The sequence below is a fragment of the Anolis carolinensis genome, chromosome 3, assembly GCF_035594765.1.
Source record: "Anolis carolinensis isolate JA03-04 chromosome 3, rAnoCar3.1.pri, whole genome shotgun sequence".
Taxonomy (NCBI): domain Eukaryota; kingdom Metazoa; phylum Chordata; class Lepidosauria; order Squamata; family Dactyloidae; genus Anolis; species Anolis carolinensis.
In genome coordinates, this window is record NC_085843.1 from 203,617,594 (window position 1) to 203,642,948 (window position 25,355).

Below are 25,355 nucleotides of genomic sequence, written 5' to 3' on the forward strand. Positions count from 1 at the left end.
GATAGGTAGGGCCCGAGCCGTATAGGGCTTTATAGGTCAAAACCTGCACCTTGAATTGGGCCCAGCAGTTTATCGGCAGCCAGTGGAGCTGCTTTAATAGGGGCATTGTGTGTCCCTTCTCCAGAGCTGTATAAAATCCACACTGTATTGGATTATATGGCAGTGTGAACTCTGATAATCCAGTTCAAAGCAGCTATTGTGGATTATCTGCCTTGATATTCTACGTTAAATGGCTGTGTGGAAGGGTCCCTAGTCTTGGAATATGGATTAACTGCATTGCTCTTTTTACACTGCCATACAAAATCCAGATTATCTCATTGAACTGGATTTTATATATGGCAGTGTAGGCCCCTTCCATTCAGCTGTATACAATCCACATTGAACCGGATTATATGGCAGTGTGGACTCAGATAATCCAGTTCAAAGAAGATATTATGGAAGGGCCCTGGGTAACTATTCCTCCTGAAATAAAGTGGACGGCCGGGAAGGCAGGAGGGCAAAAGGCGGAATCTTCTTTTTCCTTCCCCTCCCCATTTGTCCCTCCTACAGGCGCTTCCCGGCAGCTTGAGTGCGTTGCCATGGCGACTCCAGCAGCCGTGGCCTGCGGCCTGTATTGTTGCCTTTTGGTCACGACATAAAGGGAGCGGGAAAGGAAGGCAGGCAGTGCGAGGAGAGGCTTCACAGCTCAGGGGACTCGCCCCGCCATTGCATCAGATGCTCCTCCCAGCAGCTCCGGACCTTAGCTGGTGAGGAAAGGGCCCTGAGGAGCCCCTGAGGGGAAAGGGGGCAAGGAGGGGGTATTGGGGGGGGGGGAGGATAAAAAAGAGGGGAGTGCCGTTGTGAGAAGTGAAGAGTGGGTTATGAGAGAAACCTAGGCCTCAGAAGGGAATAGGAAATGAGAGAAACCTACCCCTAGGAAGGGAAAGACACACCTGAAAGAGTTATCACGGGGAAAAGGTGTCCCCACTGAAGCTTTCTCACCAATCCTTGTTTCCAGGTTGTTAGCAGATGATAGGAAAGGACTCTGCCCATGTTCAGGAGAACACATACCTTTACAACAGGCATGGGCAAACTTGGGCCCTGCAGGTGTTTTGGACTGCAACTCCCACAATTCCTACCAGCCTCAAGCCCCTTCCTTTCCCCCCTCAGCCATTTAAGGAAAGGGCCTGAGGCTGTTAGGAGTTGTGGGAGTTGCAGTCCAAAACACCTGCAGGGCCCAAGTTTGCCCATGCCTGCCTTACAACGTATCATTCTTGAAATTTCCTAAGGTAACTCTTTTTGGGGCCCTTCCACACAGCCATATAACCCAGAATATCAAGGCAGATAATCTACAATAAAGTAGAGTCTCACTTATCCAATGTTCTGGATTATCCAACACATTTTTGTAGTCAATGTTTTCAATACATCATGATATTTTGGTGCTAAATTCATAAATACGGTAATTACTACATGGCATTACTACGTATTGAACTACTTTTCCTGTCAAATTTGTTGTATAACATGATGTTTTGGTGCTTAATTTGTAAAATTGTAACCTAATTTGATGTTTAACAGGCTTTTCCTTAATCCCTCATTATCCAACATATTCGCTTATCCAACTTTCTGCTGGCCCGTTTATGTTGGATAACTGAGACTCTACTGTATTTGCTTTGAACTGTATTGTCTGAGGCCCCTTCCACACAATTGAATAAAATCCCACATTATCTGCTTTGAACTGGAATATATGGCTGTGTGGACTCAGATAACCCAGTTCAAAGCAGATACTGTGGGATTTTCTACCTTGATATTCTGGGGTTATATGGCTGTGTGGAAGGGCCCTGGGTTTTCTGAGTCTGCACTGCCATTTATTTCCAAGCAGAAAATGTGGGATTTTATTCAGCTGTTTGGAAGGGACTCCAGGGCCCTTCCACACAGCCATATAACCCAAAATACCAAGGCAGAAAATCCCACAATATCTGCTTTGAACTGAGTTATCTGAGTCCGCACTTCCATATGTTCAACTTCAAAGCCGAAAATGTGGGATGGATATCTACTGTGTGGCCTTGGGCAAGTCACACTCACTCAGCCTCAGAGGAAGGCAATGGCAAACCTCTGAACAAATCTTGCCACGAAAACCCTGTGTCACCATAAACCAGAAATAACTAGAAGGCACAAAACAACAACAACAACGTTAATTGTTCTAAGACATGAGGAATAAACCAAGGTTATGTTTAAGGATGCTTTTTGTCTTGCATCTCTTCATGTAACCTGAAGCCACATAGCACCAAAAAGAACCTAACACAACCAAGTCTGTTATCTTTGTTAGGCTACATTTTAAAATTGTAACCAACTCATTCAAAGGCCTTCATAGCACATCTGCATGCTTCCTTCATTTTTAATGGGGAGAAAAGTTCCAAAGAACAGATCTTATTATTTTGATAGTTTCTAATAAAGCCATTGTCTTATTTTGAATTAAAACATATAGGTCATACACAGAATACCTATGAACTAGTGGCATGTGTTATAATAAAGCAAAACTGGAGATCCAGTGCTTGCAAAAGAATATCACAAGTGACTTACTGAATCTAATTAAAGTTCACTTACTCCCATATTGTTGCAAGAACCGAAGGCACTAACAGAGACTAGATGAACTATCCCCAATAGTCCGCCATTGGACTACTCTACAGACAAAATTAGAACAAGGAGCAGATTTTTAGAAAACATTAACCTTATGTAGTAACTTGTGAAACCTAATAATGCTTCTGAGTTAGAATGGGAAACATCACTTTGAATTGGATTATCTGAGTCCACACTGCCATATATTGCAGTTCAAAGCCAAAAATGTGGGATTTTATTCAGCTGTGTGGAAGGGGTCTCAGCTACTTTTCTTAATCCCCCATCAAACATGCATATCTAATGGTGAATAAAACAGAAATTATTAATACCTGGGCACACTAGTACAATAGAATACAACCTTTCAAATAGCCTAGCCCAGGTCAAAAATCTGGCTACAGCATTTTGAACCAGTTGAAATGTCTAACACTTGTCAAGAGCCTTAGAGTAGATCAGCTGGAATGTAGTGTCTCACCATGGACAGATCTGACATCTCCAGGAATAAGTATTTTTGGAAAACTAGCCTTAGCTGTAAATGCAGATCTGAATATCACCTAGGCAACTTGGCCCAGGGCTGAATGCACAAGCACAACTACACTATGAACTTGGCTTTTCAGTGGGAGCGTAACCCCATCCAAAGCAGATTGAATAGCTGTTCTTAAATCTTTTTTGAATGAACACCTCTGTCACCCAAATGCTTTCACTTGCTCACTCTTGTGGAACATAATTGACACTAGAAGTGTTTTACATCAAGAACATCTTCCTTGGATTTACATGGAGCGGGATCTTCTAAAGGTATAGGGCCCCTATGTCTTCCCCCTTCCATGACCCCACATTCTGAAAAAAGTTGCACTCAAATGGCCAACTGCACTCTTTGGGGGACAGTTCACCCCAGTTTTAACCTCTAGGCTGTGCTTTTTCTGCTCCTGATTTAGATGGCTTCAGCTTTATCATGGCATTGAACCTCTTAACTCCAACAGTTTTGTGTGTATTTTTGGACTCTGACTGTGCTTTAAATATGCTGATTTTAAGGAGATGAGAGTTCGTGGATATGTTGAAATTAGCTTCAGGATAATTTTTTTCTTGTGATAACTTCTTATTGCTTATTTCTTCAGAAACTTTTGTGAGAAAAACTAGCAGTAGAAATAGCTATGAATGAAGAACTTAGGGTAAATGGATCTTATAGATGAGAGAAAAAGATGGGAGGGAAGATTGGTTTTGTTGTTGCTAGAAAAGTTTGTGATGAGTTGCAGCTACTATGTTTTTACTTCTTGATTCACAGATTTGGTGGAATTGAGATTATTGGCATGATAATGCCAATAATCCCATGGGGGAAGTAACTTCTGTTTGCAAAAGGGGTTATGTGAACCCCAAATGCATTGGTTTGTCTACATTGTCTACTTGTCGTTTTATATGTGAGGTGTATTTTCTTATTTTATTAATAAACATTTGTTATTTTTCAGCTTGTTATTTACTTTCAGATGAAGAGTATAGATTTCAGATTTAGTCCAAGTGGTTTCTTATCAAATGGAGGAAAAGAGGTCACCCACAGAAAGTGAAGATGGTGGTGGTGATAACTTGCAGATTTTACCCAACAAAAGAAAAAGCCATTCTGCTTCCAGTTCATCAAGATGTATCCGCCAATCCCTTGAGAATCTTGTGTCAAATTCATCAGCCTCTTTGGATTTGAGTAGAAAAAATCTGCAACATCTAACTGAGGAGATATACAAGCTATTTAACCTTAAAGTAATTGTTTTATTCAATCTTGGTTGAAATAAAAAGTAGCTGTATTATGGAAAGATAAAAATAGAAAATACAGATTAACCCTTTGTACTAGGATGAGGCATTTCAAGATTGCAGATTTAGATGTCTTTTTAAAAAGTCCACATACAACTGGACAATTATAGAATGTGAAAAGTCTCAAATATTGACCTCAAATTTCAGCCATTTTCCATGTAAACTTATTTTCCATATGATAAAACGTTTAAAAAGTGTCCCAACAAATCTATATATTTTTTACCTTTGCGGCACTTCTTTTTGCCTCTGCCAGTTGTAATGTATTGATACAGAAAAATGACCCATGCCATTTTAGTCAAATGAAACACAATCCCCCTTTCCTGAACAGAAATTGGAAGACAACTATAATATATAACCCTGTCATTTGAATTAACAACCTGTTGTTTGCTAAGATAACATCCCAAGACATAGAAGACCTAGCACAGGTGAGGTAGGAGTGCAGCCCATTGGCTGCATAGGACCCCAGTGCCCCCCAGAAATAAAAAATAAAGAGTATTCCCCCCCCCCACATTGCACCAGAATGATATCTGGGGGGGTGCAGATGACTTTTCTACCCTGTTTGAAGCTCCTGTGAACCTTCTGAGGTCAAAAGAAAAACGTGTGAAATTTTTCCAAATACCATTGCCTCACAGTGTTCTCTTGGAATTCAGGAAGAACCAAAAATATGTTCCCTAGAGAGTTTGGGGGAGAGGGCAGAAAAAATGTTTTACGAAGGAGCATGAGTGGCCCTCCAAGGTCTACTCAAAGGGTATTGTGTCCTCATTAGGCAAGCCCCCACATTACTAGCCTTCAAGAAAGACTTGAAAACATGGCTCTTCCGTTGTGCTTTTGGAGAGTAACTACCATATACTTCTTTTCTGTTGCTCCCCTCCAATATCTATCCTCTAGACTGTACCACTATCTTATGACCCTGTTTTTTATGGGTTTTATTCTTATTTCTTTCTCACCCCGAGTTTTAACTTAGTGTTCATGTGGCCCGCCCTTGTTTTTATGCTTACCTGATTTTGCGTTGTAATGTATATTATTATCTATTGTATTGTTTAATGTGTTATGATGTGTTTTCTTTTATATTTTGTTATATTGTATTGTTCTGGGCATGGCCCCATGTAAGCCGCCCCGAGTCCCCGTTGGGGAGATGGTGGCGGGGTATAAATAGTTTTATTATTATTATTATTATTATTATTATTATTATTATTATTATTATTATTATCTTCCACAGTTGCCAATACCTGGCATAGAGGTAGAGGGTAGCGGGTAGCAGGTGCCTGGTCACCAGATCTTTTTCAACAATAATCAAGAGGAGTTTCTGATGTCACAAGAGACATAGTTGGAAGGACCTGGTCCAGACAGCTAGAGACAGTTAATTGCAGAGGTACCAAAGAAATCATACAAGAATGCCATGGGGCAGAGAAAGATGCAAATAAAGAACCACTGCTAAAACCCTGCAACCTGCTCTTTATAGAAAACATATACTATATTTCTTCAGTTGTAAGATGCCATTGATTCTAAGGTGCACCCTAATTTCAGTACCATCACCACCAACAAAAATACATATACATCTGCGATTCTAAGATGTGCCCCATTGTAGAGATGTTTATATACTGGAAAAAAGTTTGTCTTAGAATTGAAGAATTTACAGCATTATGAAAGTATTGTAGGTATTTATCTGAGCAGGCAACCTAATCTGGTTCACTATAGGAAAGCCAGTTAACAGTCTGGTGACAACACTGAACCCTGTTACTTCTGCAGTTGGACAGCAAAGATGAAAAACAGAAAATGGTTCAGAAAGTGAGAAATGTACTTGCAAAGACCACTGCAGCATTCAAATGACATGCTCTCCTAATTTGTAGGATGACGCAAAAGAATAGCTCTACAATTCAAAACATTATCCTCGGCATATATTATTTTCTTATTGTGGCCACAAATTGCTCCATGATAATAACGATGTAAAGTTTCTCTCAAATTAAATTAGGGTTCATGCTTGTTTATTTGGGCTCGTTTACACTGACTACTGAGGTTGGTTTGGAACAAGTTTTGCAGAAACTGCTGTTGCTGTGCAGATGATTAGATTGTCATTTCTGGAACAGGTTTGAAGCCAAGATGGGGATTACATTAACTATGGAAGGTGACCTTGAACCACTTCCAGAATCTGTATTATCCACAGCTTGACAGCCATGGAGAATGCAGGGTTTTCCCTCTTATTTCCATGTGGAATGTGCACTTGTGCTTTGGAGACATAGGTGAAAAAAGCCAGAAAGTCACATCTGTGGAGGTATTCAATTACCTATCCCAGGGGATTGATTACCTATCCCAGGGTGTCAGTTGGTTGCCTTCTGCCCAGCCATCCCCTTTTTGTCTGAATTTTACAATGTTCATTAGCAACAAGGTGTCTACAATGTGCTACATATTCTATGAAGTCAGTTCTACTGTGCAATGTGGTTTACCTTGTGACCACACTGCAGCACATTCAGAAGGCTATTTTGGGCTTTCCCTTGACTTGGCTTGATGCGCTTTATACTCCTTAGTATACATTTTGGCAGCGTGTGTTGTGTAGCCACCGCTGTTCAAAGTTAGCTAGCTTCAAAGTGCATTATATGGTCAGCGTTGTGTAGCCACCACTGTTCGAAGCTAGCTAGCTTCAGAATGCATTATATGGTCAGTGTTGATGAATCCTTAATCTCTTGGGTTCAAAAGATGTTTCAAAATGGAAACAACAGTTATACCTTTTTTGGGGATTCTAAAATATTATTTCTTACACTATTGGCAGCAAAGGAAGTCTGATCAAAGCAGTTACTCAAAACGAGTCCATCTCTTGTGAACATGCATTTTCTAACCTTGGGTTTGCATACTGTAGAAAAAACTTTATTGAGAACAAACAACTATCTTGCAATTTTTTCCTACTCTATTATTACTTTGGACATGGAGCATTTCTGTACCATGCAGTGCATTGGAATTTTCATTGGGAGTTATAAAATATCTCCTGATTGACAGAAGCATGCTGTTGTTGTTAAGTTAAATGTATATTTTTATTTAATTAGTTCTATATCCTTTATAATAAAAATGACTTGGATAATTCTCAGGTACATGTTTACATATTGTAAGTATTTCTCAGGAAATCATGATTCATGTATGTCAAGCAAAAAACCATCATCATAATGTATTCGTAAATGTGTATGTGTATGTTTTGTCTTAGCATTTGCATCTGGAAGGAAATACACTGTCTGTAATTCCTGAAGACTTATTTCAGCAATTGCCAAATCTTGTTTGGCTGGACCTGCGGTATAACAAAATTAAGGAGCTTCCTCCTGGAATTGGATGCCACAAGTAAGTATTCTTCTATATTGCTTACTTAACAATTCTAATCATTATATTTGTTGAGCAATGCATAATCATTATGAAATTATGTATTATTAAAATTTGTTGCAATTGATCTCAGAAAGTGCAATATAAGGAATGGGCTTACCATACTTGGCTGAGAGACAACCTACACATTACATTATTCATGCTTCATTTAAAAAGAAATATGCTTAAGCAGATCTTTTAAAGAAAGAACAACCATGAGTGCCCAGTCTAGAACTCATCAGTTCTATCATCTGGAGCATGCATAGGGCTTGCCTACTTCTCCTGAGTAAGCCTTATTGATAAGAGGCCCTGTTTGCTAACTGGACATGGCATAACCAGATCTGAGATTTGACAGTCTTTGAGTTCTTATGTACATTAGAGGCCATCACAATATTTGTATCCTCTGTTACTGTGAACCATAGCTGAAGTCTGGGTCCTTACAAATTCAAAAGCTTCCTTTAATACTTGTCAAGCTTATATTTTTCAGGCTGAAATGTTAGAATGGAGTCACATTGAGAAAGAAGAGGCTTTAGGAAGAAAAATACAGAAAGTTTAGTTGTCATGGGTCACGTCCCTTCTCGTGTTACTGTTAGACCTTCCCAAGTTATCCTTTCCTCACAAGTTCACATGCAAATGGGAACAAGTAAATGTGAGCAATTCATGTTTAATTTGGTATTTAGGCTATTGTACAACCTACCCCTACAAGTAGGTTGTACAGTTATGCAGATAGTGGTATGATAATTTGGCTTATATGTTCTCTATATACACTGTAGTTATTGTTAAATAATAATAGTGACAGAAGAATTTTGGATACTGTGGCCTAAGCACTTAATATTATTTAGGAATTGATTGACAGATGGTTAAACAGGTTTTCCAATTTTCACCTACTGCAATTTAAACATTTTATTATGTCATTATCTCCACCCATTTCTGATAGTCAGAATTCTGTGACCTAATGTTTGATAAACATGAAGTTTCTAATTTATTTGTTGTAAGCGTATCTCATAAATTATATCACTTTTGGGATCTAGTTGCATATTTCTGTTTCTTTGAAATACTATTCTTACAGCAAGAATATTCATTACAGAATATATGCTCCTTGTTTTTTATATTTAAATGTTTCTTATCCTACTTTTTATTTCAAAGGCAGTTGAAAACTCTTCTGTTAGAAGGAAATCCTATTAAAAGACTACCTGTTGAGCTTGGTAAGTATTTTTCATCTCACAGTACATGCTTAAGGAAATGTGGCAGTTTTTAATAACTAACTTCATTGTGATTGTTCTTTTGAATAATAAGGAATTTTGAACAGGCCCAATGTAGCATGGTCACAGTTTAATTCACTTATAATGGTGATAAGTCAAAAGATTGTGACTTTCAGGAGAAGAATTTCCTTTGATGTTGCATTCATTAAGAGTTTTTAGAGGTTACCAGGATACATATTCTCTCTCTCTCTCCTTCTCTCTAATTCAGATTAATAATAGAGGAGTTTGGATCTCTTCCCCTTTCTTACTCATAGAAGAAATGGCAATGACCTGAAAATATAAGGCCACAACATCAGGGGACCTGCAGAAATTACCTGTAAAAATTAGGTATCCTTGAAGAAGTCTGATTCACTAGATTCTTGGATTTCGTTTCTTTTTTGACAAATAGTACACTAGTGGTTATGATTACAAGTTTTTTTTAATTAGGAAGCAGACAAAGAAAGAGATCAAAGAAAGAATTATGAACCTAGCAAGTTTATTGTGCACTCAGCCCATTGGAACAACAGCAAGGAATGCTCCACAACCAATCTGCAGTATCTATCTGGTATCGATCTGCAGCAGAGTTTGATATTTGGCCAAAGTATCAGAATTTATATAATAGTCTCATTTCATTCACCACTTTTTTTTTACTTAGGTGTTTTATTACCAGGTGTGTGAAAATTGGGTAATTCTTGCATGATTTAATTAACCAAATCACAACTTCTGATTGGGTTAGCCCATTCCTCTGCTGGAAAAGCATTGTGTAGCTGTTCTATTTTTCCTTGATCTACACACATTTTTATTCGTTACTTTTGCTATCTGTCTTATATCAGGCCCACAGCTATCTGGTTTTACGTTTTATTCCAACTTGCTTGTGTTATGAGGATAAAGCTAGTACAAAGGGGTAACATCTATTCTCTTGAAAGAAGAGTTGAATAAAGTCTAGTTAATAAAAACAATTTATCGTATTTTTGGACAAAGCCCTCCTTTCCTAATGTAATTTACACAAAATGAAGACATTGCCAAGTCCTGTCATACTTTCAATAGATGGAACAAAATGTATCAGAGAATCCATGTCACTGAAGCATTTTGCAGTCCCCAAGTTACGTACAAGATCAGTTTGTAGATTTGTTAAGCTGAATTTGTTTGTAAGTCAGAACAGATACATTTTTATGTGTAACTCCAGCCAAAGATAGATAGATAGAAAAAAAGCTTTGGATAGCATAGCGAAGGTTAACACTTCTGTGTTTGTTTTGCTGTCTGTGCCCCTGTTGAGAAGATTTCACCTCACTCTTGTCACGTTTTGAAAAATTTGGCTTGTTGTGGAAAGGATTGGCGATAAAGCTTCAGTGGAGACACCTTTTCCCATGATAGCTCTTTCAGGAGTGAATTTCCCTTCTGAGGGATAGATTTCTTTCACTTTCTGTTTTCTCACCCCGTTCTTAACTATGATTTGTTTGTAAGTTGAACACTAGGACCAAACACCCTCAAAGAGCCAAAGATCCTTGAGGCCAATATACTCGACACCTCCAAACCCCAAAGATCAGGGCCCCCTATGTTTAGGACGTCTTGTTACAGACAACCTGAAATCTAGCTCCAACATTGGGACAGCAAATGTTTTCCAAGAGCATGGAGCTATTGTGCCATTAGCATGTTCAACGTGATCTCCTATTGAAGACAGCAGAATGCTTGGCTCCAAGGCAAAGTTACCTGACCCTTTGTGGAAAGTGGTAGAAGGTCAGAGTAATCTAGCCCTAGGGTTTGGATCAGTATCGTCTTATTATGTATGGAGATGCAACACTATAATCTTCCCTGTCTCTTTGGCCAAGAATGGTACAGTTTAAAGATGGGTGTGTAATTAGTTCAGTCTACTAAGCAATGGTGTCATTAAATGTCTTCTTGTGTGTTTGCCTCCATGTCACTTGATGACATGGCAACCCGATAAATTTCATACAGTTTTCTTAGGTAAGGAGTACCCAAAGGTAGTTTTGCCAACTCCTTTCTCTGAAATATAGACTGCAGCATGTGGTATTCATTGGTTATCTCCCATTCAAGTACTAACCAGAACTGACTAGTTACCTTCCAAACTTAGACAGAATTTAGCACCTTTTGTTTCCCTTTTAAAGTAAAAGGAAACATGCCTTTCCTGTAAAGGGACATTGGTCACCTCCCTTTAAGCAGGGCATCAGTCTGTTGTGGCTAATTTAATCATCCAGGACATCTGGAGCCTAATAAAGAGGTTGATAGCTCTCACTTCTCCAGACACATCCTGATCATATCCTTGAGATCTGACAGCCTGAAAAGAATCCAGAGCAACTGAATGAGTGGTTGCCAAGGTTACATCAGCCTGACCTGCCCCAAGTCTAGGCAGATCTCAGTGATTTTATCTGCAGTAAACAGATCAAATTATTCATGGTGAGACTGTCAGAGAAGGCCTCGCTGATCTATTGTGTAGAGATGGAATGTTGGCAAAGAAGTTGCGCTTTTCCTTCTTTTGTTTAACCTTCTACTTTTTGTAATAATTTGATAATATAGTTCATTCAATATAGACCCTCCTCAGCCTAAGTATGTCATTCATTATCCCAATACATATTTATAATGCTTATAATGTATAAACTTAATCCATTATTCATTATGAAACACTTTATATTTTTGCTATGCAAGAGTCATGGATATTTTGTGTAAAGAAATTTATGAATATTTCATGCTTTTACATTAGAGGTTCTTTCACTAAGAGATTCATAGTATATAGCAGCTTTGCATTTTCCAAAGAAAGTGTCGCTTAGTGTCTATGGGTATATACGGGGAGATTTTCACATTATACAGAGAGTAGAGAGCTCATGAAAATGGGTGAATGGAGTCTAGGGAAAAAGGGCAAAGGAGGCACTAGAGAGAATAAACACTGGGAACAGCAAAACAAGCTCTTATTACTAGTGGAGGACTATCCTGTAGAGCAGATTTGTTTTACAGCAGTCATTATTGCTTTTAATTGCGGGTAATTTTGAATCCCACAAATCTGAAAAAATTAACATGTTTTCCAGGACTATTTTTGCAGAAAGAACTTATATGCAAATATACTGCATAATAATACAATCCTGCATAAAGCACAGGCTCATGCAGAATATTAAACTCTGTACTTCTAAAAAGTAGAGAAAGAGAAAATAAGTGACCGAGAAAGAGTTGTTTAGTCAAACTTGAATTGACTTTTTAAAATCGCATTTTAAAGGAAGTGTTAAAAATCTATTATTATTGACCGCTTCCAGGAGCTTGACAATCTTCCTATAGTTCTCAAATTTATGTTAGCTCTGTTACTGTTCACTGTTACTACACCATTGCAACGAGAGTGACTAGTCTCAAAACTCTCTTATAGTGCCGAGGCAACGGTGATGTTGGTAGGGGAGAGGATGACTACCCATGAAAGGCGCGACAACAAGCCTTCTGACTGCTACATTTTATGTGGCCCACATAGTGCAACATAATTACATTTATACAGTTGCCCTCAGTGAAAATTAATTTGACACTGTGTCCTAGACAATCAAGAAGGAGGCCCTCCAAGGTTTGTCTTGGCCTCCCTCCTTTCAGTACTTTCTCCCAGACACATGCTATATATATATAAATTTTTATTTACATACATTAACAATTTACAGTGTAAACAAAACACAAAAAATGAACATTTTACACATAAGCCCACCACCAATGCCTGAACAAGTATCATTTCCTTTGCCATAAATTTATGAGTCAACCAGAAAACAAATATCATATCCAAAATTCCTGACAAACAAAGTGGTATTGTTTTCATTTTTCACACTCTAAAACATATTTAATAAAAACTGGCCAGTATAAATCAAAATCAGCTCTATTAGTTTCCCCCCTGAACACTCTCATTTCATTCAGACACATGCTAAGATTTATAGGTTGGGTTGGGTAGGCAAAGGCAGTACAGTGTTTCCTCACTTATCGCGGGGGTTACATTCCAGGACCACCCGTGATAAATGGAAAGTAGGGGCACTATTTTTATTTTAATATATAAATATTATTTTAATAGTTAAGTGGCCTTTCTCCCCCTTGCAAGCCCCAGGGAGAGTGAAGCCTTTCCTACCAGCGCTGGCGGACCCCTTGCTTCCTGCTTGCCATGTTGTCTGGCTGCTTCTGCTCCTGTAGCCAGGGAAGAAGAGTGAGGGTGGGCGGCAGCAGAGGAGGCTGGAAGAGGCAGCCAGGCTTCTTTTTCTGCTGGTGCTCCAGCCGGCCACACCAGGAAATGTGGAGGACTCAGAAATCCCGCCACGGTTGGGTGCCCTATGGCAGCCATGGCGTCTGCAGGAGGCTTCTTCTTCCCAGGGCCGGCCTGCCGCTGATTGGCCAGTTGGCCAAGCAGCAGGAAAAATTCCCGCCACACGGGGGGCTTCTGAGAAGAAGAAGCCCCCTACCGACACCATGGCTATCATTCAGTGTTTCCAAGTATAGTAGAGTCTCACTTATCAAACATAAACAGGCCGGCAGAACATTGGCTAAGCGAAAATGTTGGATGATAAGGAGGAATTAAGGATAAGCCTATTAAACATCAAATTATGTTACGATTTTACAAATTAAGCACCAAAACATCATGTTTTGCAACAAGTCTGCCACTTGTTTGGGAGCATGGCTGCACTTGTGTTATTGGGTGTGCTGGCCCGCTGCCTAGAGAAACAACTGTGGATCCGTTCAGGAGGCAGACTGCATTGGATAATACAGAACTTTGGATAAGCGAAGGTTGGATAAGCGAGACTCTACTACTGTTGGTATTTGAGCCCCAGTTGTATTACTTTCCAAAAAAATTAAATATTTTCCATCCACTTTTGGACAGGTAACTTGGCATCACTTACAGCCTTGAACCTCAGGCACTGTCCTCTGGAGTTTCCACCACCTGAAGTGATACAGAAGGGCCTGCCTGTTATTTTATCCTTCCTTCAAAAATTCAGCGATGACAATGACTGTTCAGAAAAATTTATACAAGGTACTGTCATTTAATACACTTTTAAAAAAAAGAAAATGATTTACCTAGGTGAAATGTAAGAAATGTAGTTCAGGTTTAATGCCTAAACTATGTGCAGAAAATATTCTTAATTATTATTTGAATTTTATTCTTCAATGTTGAAAGCATTCATTGTGTTCTGCTTCAGCTATTATTATTGAAGTTGCAGGTTTGTTTTATGCCTAAACCATACATTTATGTCTGATAAACTAGATCCATAGAATAAATGGAATTATACTGATTAATAAGGTCCCTATTGAGTCATTAGGTCTACTGTAGTTAAAACTAACATTTGTATTTAGGACTTAGTATGTAAGAACAGAGGGGTCAATATAGTGGTCCAGTTTACTAACTTGTTTTGGATAGGGAGTGTGATTATACAGTGATATCCCGAACTAACATACAAACCGTTTTAACTATGAACCATCGCTTGGCCCATTTATTGCTTGGAAATGTGAGCAGTGATCTGAGCTACAGGCCATGCGTCTGGCGGAGGAGGAGGCTCCGTGCCTCACAGAAGGCCATGATTACGCCATGCGCTAGTGTTACCTCTCGCACTGGTGCTGCCTCTTGAGCTAGCGTTACCTCTCACGAGGCATGGGGCAACTTTGTCATGAGAGGTAGTGCTCGTGCAAGAGTACCCACCATCTTAAGCAAGGCCTCAGTGGGGCCTCCTTCTGCTAGGTGCACAGCTTGCCCTTGGCTTAGCGCAGGACCTGCTCATGGTCTTTGGAGAAGAGCCACCTCAAGCCTGGTGGGGCCTCCTCCTCACCAGGCGCCATAGGGAAGCCTCTAGCTCGGCCTCCAACAAGTAGCATCTTAGGCAAGGCCTCCGGGGGGGGGGGGGGAGACTAAAATTGTTCATTTTACAGTAATTTGTTTTGTGACTGAGCTCTTAAAGAGGAAATTAATAATAATAATAATAATAATAATAATAATAATAATAATAATAATAATACTTTATTCTTATATCCCGCCCCATCTCCCCAAAGGGACTCGGGACGGCTTACATTGGATTGGGAGAGGGGGAGGGCTGGAATCGATTAATTGAATTTCAATTCATTTCAGTGGGAAATTTGCTTTGACATACAGGCATTATGAGCTTGGTCACAGAATAAATTAAACCCGTATGTCAAGGTATCACTGTACTAAAAACACTTTAGCCATTTCAGTATATCTTAGAATGTATGCATGGGTAAGGAAGTGAGAATTGATTGTTTACCCTTTTGTTATCTTTCTCTAGAGCCTTAGTTCCTAATGTGGGGGCCATACTCCACAGGAGGGCAATTTAATTTTTACCGGGGAGGGGGAGGGACAATTCAAGAATTAGTTATTAACAGTGAAGTGTTTCATTTCTTATACAGTATATGGAAAGGGGGAAATCCCACAAATATTTATTTCGTGTCAAAAGCATTGCATAATAAATAAGTTTAAAAGCGATAAAATAAAGGAATCACAAACAGCTAAATAGTTTTAAACCAAAAGTGGCCAACAGCTATTGCATTGTCCATAGCTTTAAACAACTCCTCCTCCGTGCATGAGACAGGGCATTGTGGGCAAGCATACATATGAGGAGTTGTTTGTTCTGCTCCACAATCACACAAGGTGTAGGATTCCTCCAGGTAGTGCCATCTTGCCAAGTTGTCTTTTGATCTGCCCACTCCACTTCTCAATCTATTTAGGGTCTTCCAAGTTGCCCAGTCTTGGTTTGCCCCTGGAGGCAGACCCTCATGGGGGGCCATCCAGTTGGGATTGCCTAGTTTAGCTGCCCAGAGGGATACTCTTGCTGTTGCTGGGGGAACATCAAGAGGAGTGGTGGTTCTCATGAAGCTCCTCCTTGACCTGAGTCTACTGGGTGGAGGTTGATAGTCATGCAGTGGATGGCTTTCACAAAGTTTGACCTTATTTCTCTCATCATTGGCAGCAACTTCCCATTGCACATCAGGGGGGGCAATGCCAGCTAGCTTATAGAATTTATCAACAGGTGTAGGTTTAAGGCATCCTGTGATTATTCTACATGTTTCGTTCAGTGCTATATCCACCTGCTTCGCATGGACAGACTTGTGCCAGACAGGACAGGCGTATTCAGCAGTTGAGAAAGACAGAGAGGAGTGGAGAGACCATAGAATTAACTAGAGAGTGTGTGAGCCCAGAAAAGTGAGGCAACTTTCATTCTAAACATCCTGCTCATATCAGTGTACTTTTAACATTACAATCTATACAAAATATACATAAATGTCTTTCTGTTCTGCATATAAATGTAGCAAAATATTCAAAGCACAATTATTACTTTCAAAGGTAAGTCAATACTTTTCTATAAAAAATACATTTGTATGAAAAAAGATCAGTCGCAAGAAAATTAATATCAAGTGACAGGATATTATCGCATATTCTCACCAAATACACGCAATGATGTTGGACACTTAAATTACGCTGAATTTGGTGTAAATTAGTGAAATCAATTATTTTACCTTTTCTTTCTTTCATGGATGCCATGTTCTTTGGAAGTTTGTTTAGACCAAGTTAATGGCCTTTTAGGCTTCCTCCACGTGAATAGGAGTTCATTTTTTGAATAATAAGAATTATATTCCACTGGCGAGGAGGGGCGGCATTACGATTTTCGAGATGCATAGGTGGGGTATAGCCAAAAAAAAGGTTGGGAACCACTGCTCTAGACAGTATTCCTCAGTTGTTGCTAATGTTTACTCATAAACCTTCTTTTTGCCAGCTCAGTTTTTGGGAGATGCAGGGAGAGAGAGGTACTGAGATACCTAGTGCTGTTTTGATGGGATGTGGTAGCTATGGAGGCAGACTTATCTCCTGACAGAATTTCTGTATATGTTGCTTGTATGAGTATTGGGGCTGTAAAGTAGGCTTCAGCAACTCCATCAGTTTCCTGGGTGCATTTGTGACAGTGATCATTTTCCACAGGCATTTCAAATCAATCGTCTTTACTTTTTTTGACACGTAAGCTCTGGTGGCTTATTTATCAGACTGGAGATGGGGCATCTCATATATAACCATAAATATGGAATCAATATTCCATATAAATTCAGTAACATTAGCATAGAACCAATTTTCTACTGCACCTCTACATTTTACATATCCTGAGAAATGAATACCTTGGTCATTAAATTAAATGTATTTCTGTGCTAGCACTTAAACAAATACTTCCTGGATTATATCACATTTTACCTAAATGGTATTTACAGTTATATTTGAAACAAAAATGTGCTTTCACTAACGACAGTGGCACAAAGCTCTCCAAATTTGCATGTAATGATTTGTGCCTGCATAATCATTTGCTTTCCAGTAAAACTGAAATGTTATTATTGATCAACAAAGAGATTCACTAAAAAGTTTTGAAGATGGATCAGCTTGGTGCCTACTTACACAATTCGCTTATAACCCTTATCTTAGACCAGTGATTCCCAACCTTTGGGTCCCCAGGTGTTTTGGCCTCCAACTTCCAGAAATCCCAGCCAGTTTACCAGCTGTTAGGATTTCTGGGAGTTGAAGGCCAAAACATCAGGGGACCCACAGGCTGAGAACCACCGTCTTAGATGATCTGTGTCATTTTTCAACAAAATTATATTGCTTCATGTTGAATATGCAGATTACACTTGTTACATATTTCTACCCGGAAACATACTAGATTTTAGGAAAAAATGTCCTTTCTCTAACTAATCACTATTAGTCTTGGATTTTGATATTTATTGATCACCAAGAGAACAAACTATTGACAGACCAAGATATTCTTTACAGTGTATTTTGTTAACATTTATCTTATATCTGTACAAATTACAAGAAAAGGGATTCCACATAAATATTAGGAAGAACTTCTTCACTTTAAGAACTGTTGGGCCACAAAATAAGGTGTCTTAGAGAATGATGTGTTCTCTTTTGAAGGTCTTGTAACAGAAGTTGAATGGAGATCTTTCAGGAATGCTTTAATTACACATCCTTGCATCACAATGGGTTGGACTAAATGGTTCATAAGCCTCTCCTCCAACTCTACCGTAGGATTCAGTGGATTCAGTCTTTGATCAATCAAGTACATACCTTGAAATTCTGTATTTCGCAGACTTGTCTTCTCAACTAGAACAAGAAGCAAAGGCCATTGTTAAAGAATACAAGAAAAAATGTGACAGACCACCAGAGCGTAGGAAAGCTTTCAACGAATTGTGGAGACACATGAGCTTCCTTAGTGAGTTCATTAGAGCATTAGCTTAAGGACAGCAACATTCCTATATTCATTTTGTGTGTGTGTGTTCCTTACAATATCTTGTTTATATGACACTGTGACTTGGTTCAGATATTACAGCCAAATTGTGATTGGAATGTGATTGTAGCTATGACTCAAACTCATGTTCCTCCTTTTTCTCTGCACATGCCCAAGTTTCCTCCTGCACTTCTTGGTTCACAGTAACCATAGTTTGCAGTGACACTGACATAGAACAAGTCAAGTTAAACTCATACCATATGGTGCCTTGAATCCAATCTAAATAGCATGACAAATTGCAGTTGTCATAAGCTAGGAAGTTGGGAAAACTGGAACATGCAAGGCAGTAAAGGCAGAGGATATTCATAATTGTAAAACATTGGCTTCATGGCATCATGATGATGATGATGATGATGATGATGATGATTTGGCTGTGATGACTGAACCACCTTAGTGTGAAAAAACATCTGTGCATTCGTGTTTGGACTAGCAAATCAAATATGAGTCTACCTAGAGGAGGTTGTTTTATGATGTTACGCATCTGCTGAGCAAAGTCCATAATATATTTTATTGTGTTCCATCCCAAATGTATCAATTCCATTCCTGGGGAACTGCGCTATCCCTGTAGTCTAAGGAAACACTGTCTGATTATAATAAGAAGTGTTCTGTGTATTGTGATTTTGTTTTTGTTACTGCCATCAATTGAATGCTGCCTGTAACCTCAGTGTTTGATTGCTTCTTTTTAAAATTCTTTACTTTATATGGGTTTAACTTTGTTTTGTTTTAACCTTTACTGTAAGGTTCAATCTCATATTGGGAGAAATGTGGAATACATATTTAAATTACATTATTAGATTACTAGTTTTTTTATTATCCTGCATTACATTTGACATGGTCTGATCTAAGGTCTACGTACAAGACTCTTGGAAGAATGGAATTGAGTAGCTATATATTTTAAGCTTGTATAATGTGTTTTTTATTAATTACTGTTAATCATTTTAGATGTATTGTTGATTTTTATTTATTGTATTTGGGCATTGAGTTTTGCCAGTTGTTGTAAGCCGCCTTGAGTCCCCTCGAGTGAGAAAGGTGGGATAAAAATGTTGTAAATAAATAAAAATAAAAAAAATCCTGGCAAGTTTTGAACTTCATATATAAAATAATGTTTAATTTAATTTTGTAATTTATAGATGTTGCTCCATCTACATCCAGAAGTACTCGGAGAAGTCAGCCATAGACAAACTGAATGTTTGAAGCTCAGTATTGCTATCAGTAGTGTAAAAATTGGGTAGAACCTAAGGAATATGTCTTAGATTACACACATATTCACATATATAAATGAAAATTATTTTTCAAGACTGATACACATTGAAAAGACTTATTTAAAGTAACATCCTCTTCTTTATTTGAAAATCTTATTTTGTAAGAATTATTGTTTCATTTTAAATACAGTGTGTATTAGCTAGACATATTACAAAAATCTGCCAATAAAACAAATGAGTGAGTAGCATATATCAGGGATGAGAATCATATCCACAGGCCTTCTAAGAAGCCCTTTCCTCATCCATCACCCCTAGTTCAAATACTGTTTACTTGGAGATGCTGAATTTACAACCCCTAACTACCTCTTCATTAGCCTTTCATAATGAATTGCTTTTTCAAAGACATACCCTAAAACAAGTGTAAAAATAATAATTATAATAAGAAATGATCAAGGCACAGCTTCTGGTTTGGACGTACAGGCCACAGAGGAACAGGAGGACCAAAAATATTTATCTATGCATGTTTGCCCTAGCATAAAGAATATTGTTAAAAGAGTTCCACTTGAAATACATTGCTAGCATGTATTCACTTTGTATATGTAATTTCACAGAAGTAGAGATCCTCAGAGATGCAAAGGACTTTTCCGAGCAGTCCTTCCACTGAACAAAATAGTGAGTCTAGTCACACATAGACAACAGAGCACATGCTCACAATTTTAAGTAATAGCACCCTGCCTAGGGAAAGTCTCCTCCTGCTCAGTAAGGAAGCCATTGCTCTTAGGACTGAGAACATGAGCACTGCTACAGGCAAAGCTATTTAAACTACTGCAGTTTAAGACCTGTTGAGTTCCTTATTTCTGTGTATTATACCCAGTAGGAAAAATAGAATATTAATCCTGTCTGAAAAATGCTGTCACCCTGAAAACTTAAAATGGAGATAATATGTTATATGACAAGTAATCTCATAGCCCTTATCTTTGTCTTACTGGCATGATGAAATAATGTAAAGGCAGGAACATTTATCTCAGATGTTATTTATATTTACTCTCAAATAGATGTTTTTGTGTACATATCACATTTGTTTCAGAAATTATTATTAAAATTGTAAACATCTTGTACATTTTAAGTGATTATGGTGTCTGGCTATGTGTCTGGAAATCATAAAAATAGTCTTTTGTTTAAAAAATTACATTAAAAGACATGGTAGATAATTTGCTTGTGTTATTGCCTTCATTGATGCATGTGAGATTTTGTGCTGTTTTTGTACTGTGAAACAAATACGGTCCTAATCGCATCAATAAGCTAGGAGAAATTGTGTTATAAAGAAAGCATTGAGGAAATGGTTGAACTCTTCCTTCAGATCTACTTCTGTTCTCTTCAAAGCAGTCTTCAACACAAGATTGCTATTTACTTTTTTAAAATGTGGGATCATGACTGTCCTTAGAAACATTCTTGTGGTACTTCAGTTATTTCAGTGGTGAAGAATAACGTTGATTCTACAGCAAAGCATTTAAGGACTGAGGCCAACAAGACACATGAAGAATGTACTTTACGATTGACCATATTCTCCTATTTTCTCTGTGTGTATGAACAAACACATATATGAATAAAAATTAGCCAATTTTTATCCAGGAAGCCAATTAGATGGAAAACCAATCCTTTAGGGATTCCACATTCTATGCACAAATGTTTCTAGTTTTGGTGACATTTCAGAAGCTGGAAAATTTTAAGTTCTGTTTTTGAATATGTCAAGATACTTCCTTGGGACTGTGGGCATTTAATATGCCAGTCACTTTGGGAGATAAATGTGTTGCCCTTTTACCTGATGCATATTTTCTCTGGCATTTAATTTGCATTATGCTAATTGTACACAATTGTCTCTCACGTTAATGCATGCTCATCCAAAGCCACAAGCATACCCAACCAGAGATAGTCACAGCAGTGCATAATGAAGCAAATACAATCAAAGATATGACAAAACATGCAATTTATGGATGCATAGAACATTAAGTGCATAGTCAAGCAAAGCCAAATGCAGGCCATTAAATGTGGGTGCATACCACAAAACATCAATGGAAGCCATGTTTCAGGGCATTAATAGCAGCCTAAAACAGTGGTGATTCAACAGTCCTTACCAAGAATCCTTGACTAAATAGATCATACCTAGTGGCTAGAAAGGCCAAAAATATAAGATACTGCAAGGAACTCTACATGTTCAAGCAAGTCCCTGAAGACACACAAATTTATACCTTCCCACTTTCTTCCTTTTCTGTCACAATCCTTGAATAATGTCCTAGTAAGTCAAGAATTTCTATTGAGGGGTATCTTTTTCTGGAATGCCTACAGAAGAGCTTTGGTTTCTTTTAGCAGGCCCCAATCCCTAGTAGACCCTGATTTATAACCAGAGCTAAACACCATGATTTTTATCTGAGCAAACCTTAGATATAACATCGTAATTTGCATGGATCATGGTGCTTGATTAGGTTTGACTTATACCTTCTATCCTCCTATCTGCCAACCGTTCATTGCTGTACCATACTCTGTGAACACCTTGTAGAGCTTGGATTCTCTAGGTTTTCTCCATGTGGTTATCTACATATGCTTTCTTACCTAGTGCAGTAGTTGTTTGTATTTGCTGTATCTCTGCATCAGGTGCTGTGACTGTGACCTGTGGTCTGAAATCAGGGGCAGTTTTTTTATTGCATTGTTTTGTCTAAAACCCAGAAATGAATTACTAAATAGTTTGCTGTGTCTTGAATGGAAGAAGGGAGTTTATAATTGCCAGTCTTGTCCTAAGTACTGCAGTGATAACCCATTTCCATATAAATTCCTCCTTAGAAAGGAATTGCCTTTTTTGCTTCAAATTAGGGGAAGACAACAACAAGAGTTCTGGAGATGGTACAATACTTCCCCGGGATTGGAGGATAACTCATCACCATACAAATTATTTCATTTTTATGTACATCTGCAAAAATATTTTTACTCTAAATGTACCTTTTTACTCTCTAGGGCAGTGGTTCTCAACCTTCCTAATGCCACAACCCTTTAATACAATTCTTCATGTTGTGACCCCAACTATAAAATTATTTTCGTTGCTACTTCATAATTGTAATTTTGCTACTGTTGTGAATCATAATGTAAATATCTGATAAGTAGGATGTATTTTCATTTTACAAATAGAACATAATTAAAGCATAGCGATTAATCACAAAAACTGTGTAAGCATGGTGTAGCATGGGTAACAGTCTTAATATAACAACATTAAAATACATTACTACATTTTGCGACAGTATGCATACAAAGCCAACTTCAGTGTGAAGATTGAGATTGCTTCTTTCTTTCACCAGATCAGAAATTCTCAGGGCAGTCTTTGCAAGAGCACAACATAGATCATCTTCCACAACAAGTCTACTTCTATATTTAGACTTTATAACCCAGAGCCTTTTGGTCCCATTTGTTTGTTTGCTTTTGAAAAGGAGGCCACTAAATCCACCCTTAAACACCTGCCAATCTTGGACTAAAAGAAAGGGATACAAGGCATGGCTTTCACAGCCTTCAGGATGGACATCGCTTAGGACTGTCCACGTTTTGGTGACGATGTTTGTAACTCAGGCCGTCCATTAGTTACAAATGACTCCTAGTTCAGAACGGGTCTGAGACAACAGGGGAGGAGAAGAATCTATCCTTTGGAAGGGAAGTTCACTCCTGAAAGGGTTATCAAGGGGGAAAGTGTCTCCAGTGAAGCTTTATCTCCAATCCTTGCTTCCAATTGTTTCAAAATCCAAGTCTCACAGGGATGGAAAGTGAGGTGACATCTTCAGAACGGGCACAGACAGCAAAACAAACACCACAGAGATGTTAATCCTTCTCTATGCTAGTCAAAGCTAGTATGTGTATGTGTGTGACTGGAGTTACACTTAAGAAATGTACCTATTTTGGCTTACATACAAATTCAACTTAAGAACAAACCTACAGAACCTATCTTGTTTTTAACTTGGGGCCTGCCTGTATATGCTTAAAAGGAGGGATGAATTTGCAAAGACTTGAACAGGAATGTAGATGAGAAGATCCCTTCTTTAGAAGGAGGCTGCTCTGATGTGATTTCAAACCAAACCTGGCTTTTGGAAATCTCAGGGTTTTCTTAGCCAGATTGTGCCTTTCTCTGAGGCTGGGAAAGAAAGATTGGGGGAGAGGGAGAGGAGAAAAGAGAAAAGAAAGGGAGAAAGGAGAGGCTGTGTAAATGAGGGAAAGAGAAAGAAGGAGGGGGAGAGGATCACGAGAGAAAGAAAAAGGAAGAAAGAAGAAAAGATAAAAAAGGGAAAGGAGAGCGGAAGAAGCAAGGGGGAGAAGAAAAAAGAATTAAGAAGAAAGTGAAGGGAAAAGGTGCACAGGAGAGGAGGGAGAGAGAAAGAAAAAGAAAGGGAAGGAGAGGAGAGGAAGAAAGGAGAGATAGAAAAGGAAAAGGGAGAGAGAAAGGGGTGCAAGAGAAAAAGGAGGGGAGGGAGAGAAAACGAAGGACGGATAGAAAAAAGCAAAGAGAAGGAAAGGGGGGAAGGAGATGACAAAGAAAGATAAAAAGGGATGGATAGAAAGAAGGAGATAAAGGAGGAAAGAAAAAGAGAAGAGTAAGAGAATTATCAATAGAAAAGGGAGGGATAGAGAAAAGAGAACAGGTAGAAAGAAGGGAAGAGAAAGGAGGTGGGAGGAGATCGCAAAGAAAGGAAAGAGAAAAGGGAAGGAGAAAGGAAGGGAAAGGGAGGCAAGAAAAAGGGAATGTGAGAGATGGAAAGGGGAGAAAGAAGGAGGGGAGGAAGAGAGAAAGAAAAAGAAAAAGCGATAGAACAAGAGAGAAGGAGAGGGGAGAAAGGCAGAGAAAGAAAGGAGGAATGGGGGAGAAAGGGGGCTCACCTACTCACATGCTCCCGCTGAGTGTGCTTCTATCTCCAAGCGCCTCCCTCTGACTCCTCTCTGCCCTGTGCCACTGGAGAAAGAAGAGGAAGAGGAGCCTGCGTTTGTCTCTGTCTTCATTCTATGTTAAGGCATTGAATGTTTGCCTTATATGTGTAATGTGATCCGCCCTGAGTCCCCTTTGGGGTGAGAAGGGCAGAATATAAATACTGTAAATAAATAAATAACCGCTCCTCTAGATCACGTAGTGGTGTTTTCCCATCATTTTTCCTTATGCACCTCAGGCTATTTTAAAATGATTTTTACAATTTACTTCCAGTTTAGTTAATGTCATTAAGGCAGGCTTACACCCCTGATTTAAATGATCCTCAGAGCAGCTGCCATTAGATAAATTGCAAACATTTCACCAATTCTATTAAATATGTGGAATCAGTTGAAACACAATTGGCTGACTGAAATGAAAGGTACATGTTGAATGGCACCTAAAAATGGAATCTATTGCTAAGGATTTATAGTCACATATGAATCAAACTATAATATCTGGTTTTTTAAATTCCATTCCAAGATAATTAGAATTTGATTCAGGCTTATCTTTTCCATGTCAGGAGCGACTTGAGAAACTGCAAGTCGCTTCTGGTGTGAGAGAATTGGCCATCTGCAAGGACGTTGCCCAGGGGACCCCTGGATGTTTTGGTGTTTTACCATCCTTGTGGGAGGCTACTCTCATGTCCCCACATGGGGAGCTGGAGTTGACAAAGGGAGCTCATCCACGCTCTCCCCTGATTCAAACTGGCAACCTTCAGGTCAGCAACGCAACCTTCAAGTCAGCAGTCCCTCTGGCACAAGGGTTTAACTCATTGCGCCACTGGGAGCTCCCGGTTTTGGCTGCAATTCATTAGTAGAGAACCAGTCAACAAAAGGCAATGGGACTCTGAATCAACCTTCAGAAGATTACACAGCAACCTAGTTCCAGTTAACTA

The 25,355-nt window shown here is 38.8% G+C and overlaps 1 protein-coding gene across 3 annotated transcripts in view; it reads left to right on the forward strand.

Annotated features, from left to right (window-relative positions):
* Positions 1-566: 566 nt before the first annotated feature.
* The window catches only part of lrrc27 (leucine rich repeat containing 27), a 60,664-nt gene continuing 35,875 nt past the window's right edge, over positions 567-25,355 (forward strand). The window contains exons 1-6 of one of the 3 annotated variants that reach the window (XM_062976106.1): positions 567-746; positions 4,056-4,338; positions 7,583-7,713; positions 8,878-8,936; positions 13,816-13,965; positions 18,068-18,190. In XM_062976106.1, coding sequence (XP_062832176.1) covers positions 4,120-4,338; positions 7,583-7,713; positions 8,878-8,936; positions 13,816-13,965; positions 18,068-18,190 — 682 coding nt within the window. In that variant the 5' untranslated portion in view covers positions 567-746; positions 4,056-4,119. The remainder of the gene's footprint in view (positions 747-4,055; positions 4,339-7,582; positions 7,714-8,877; positions 8,937-13,815; positions 13,966-18,067; positions 18,191-25,355) is intronic. The other 2 variants (XM_062976104.1, XM_062976105.1) reach the window with 2 other exon arrangements.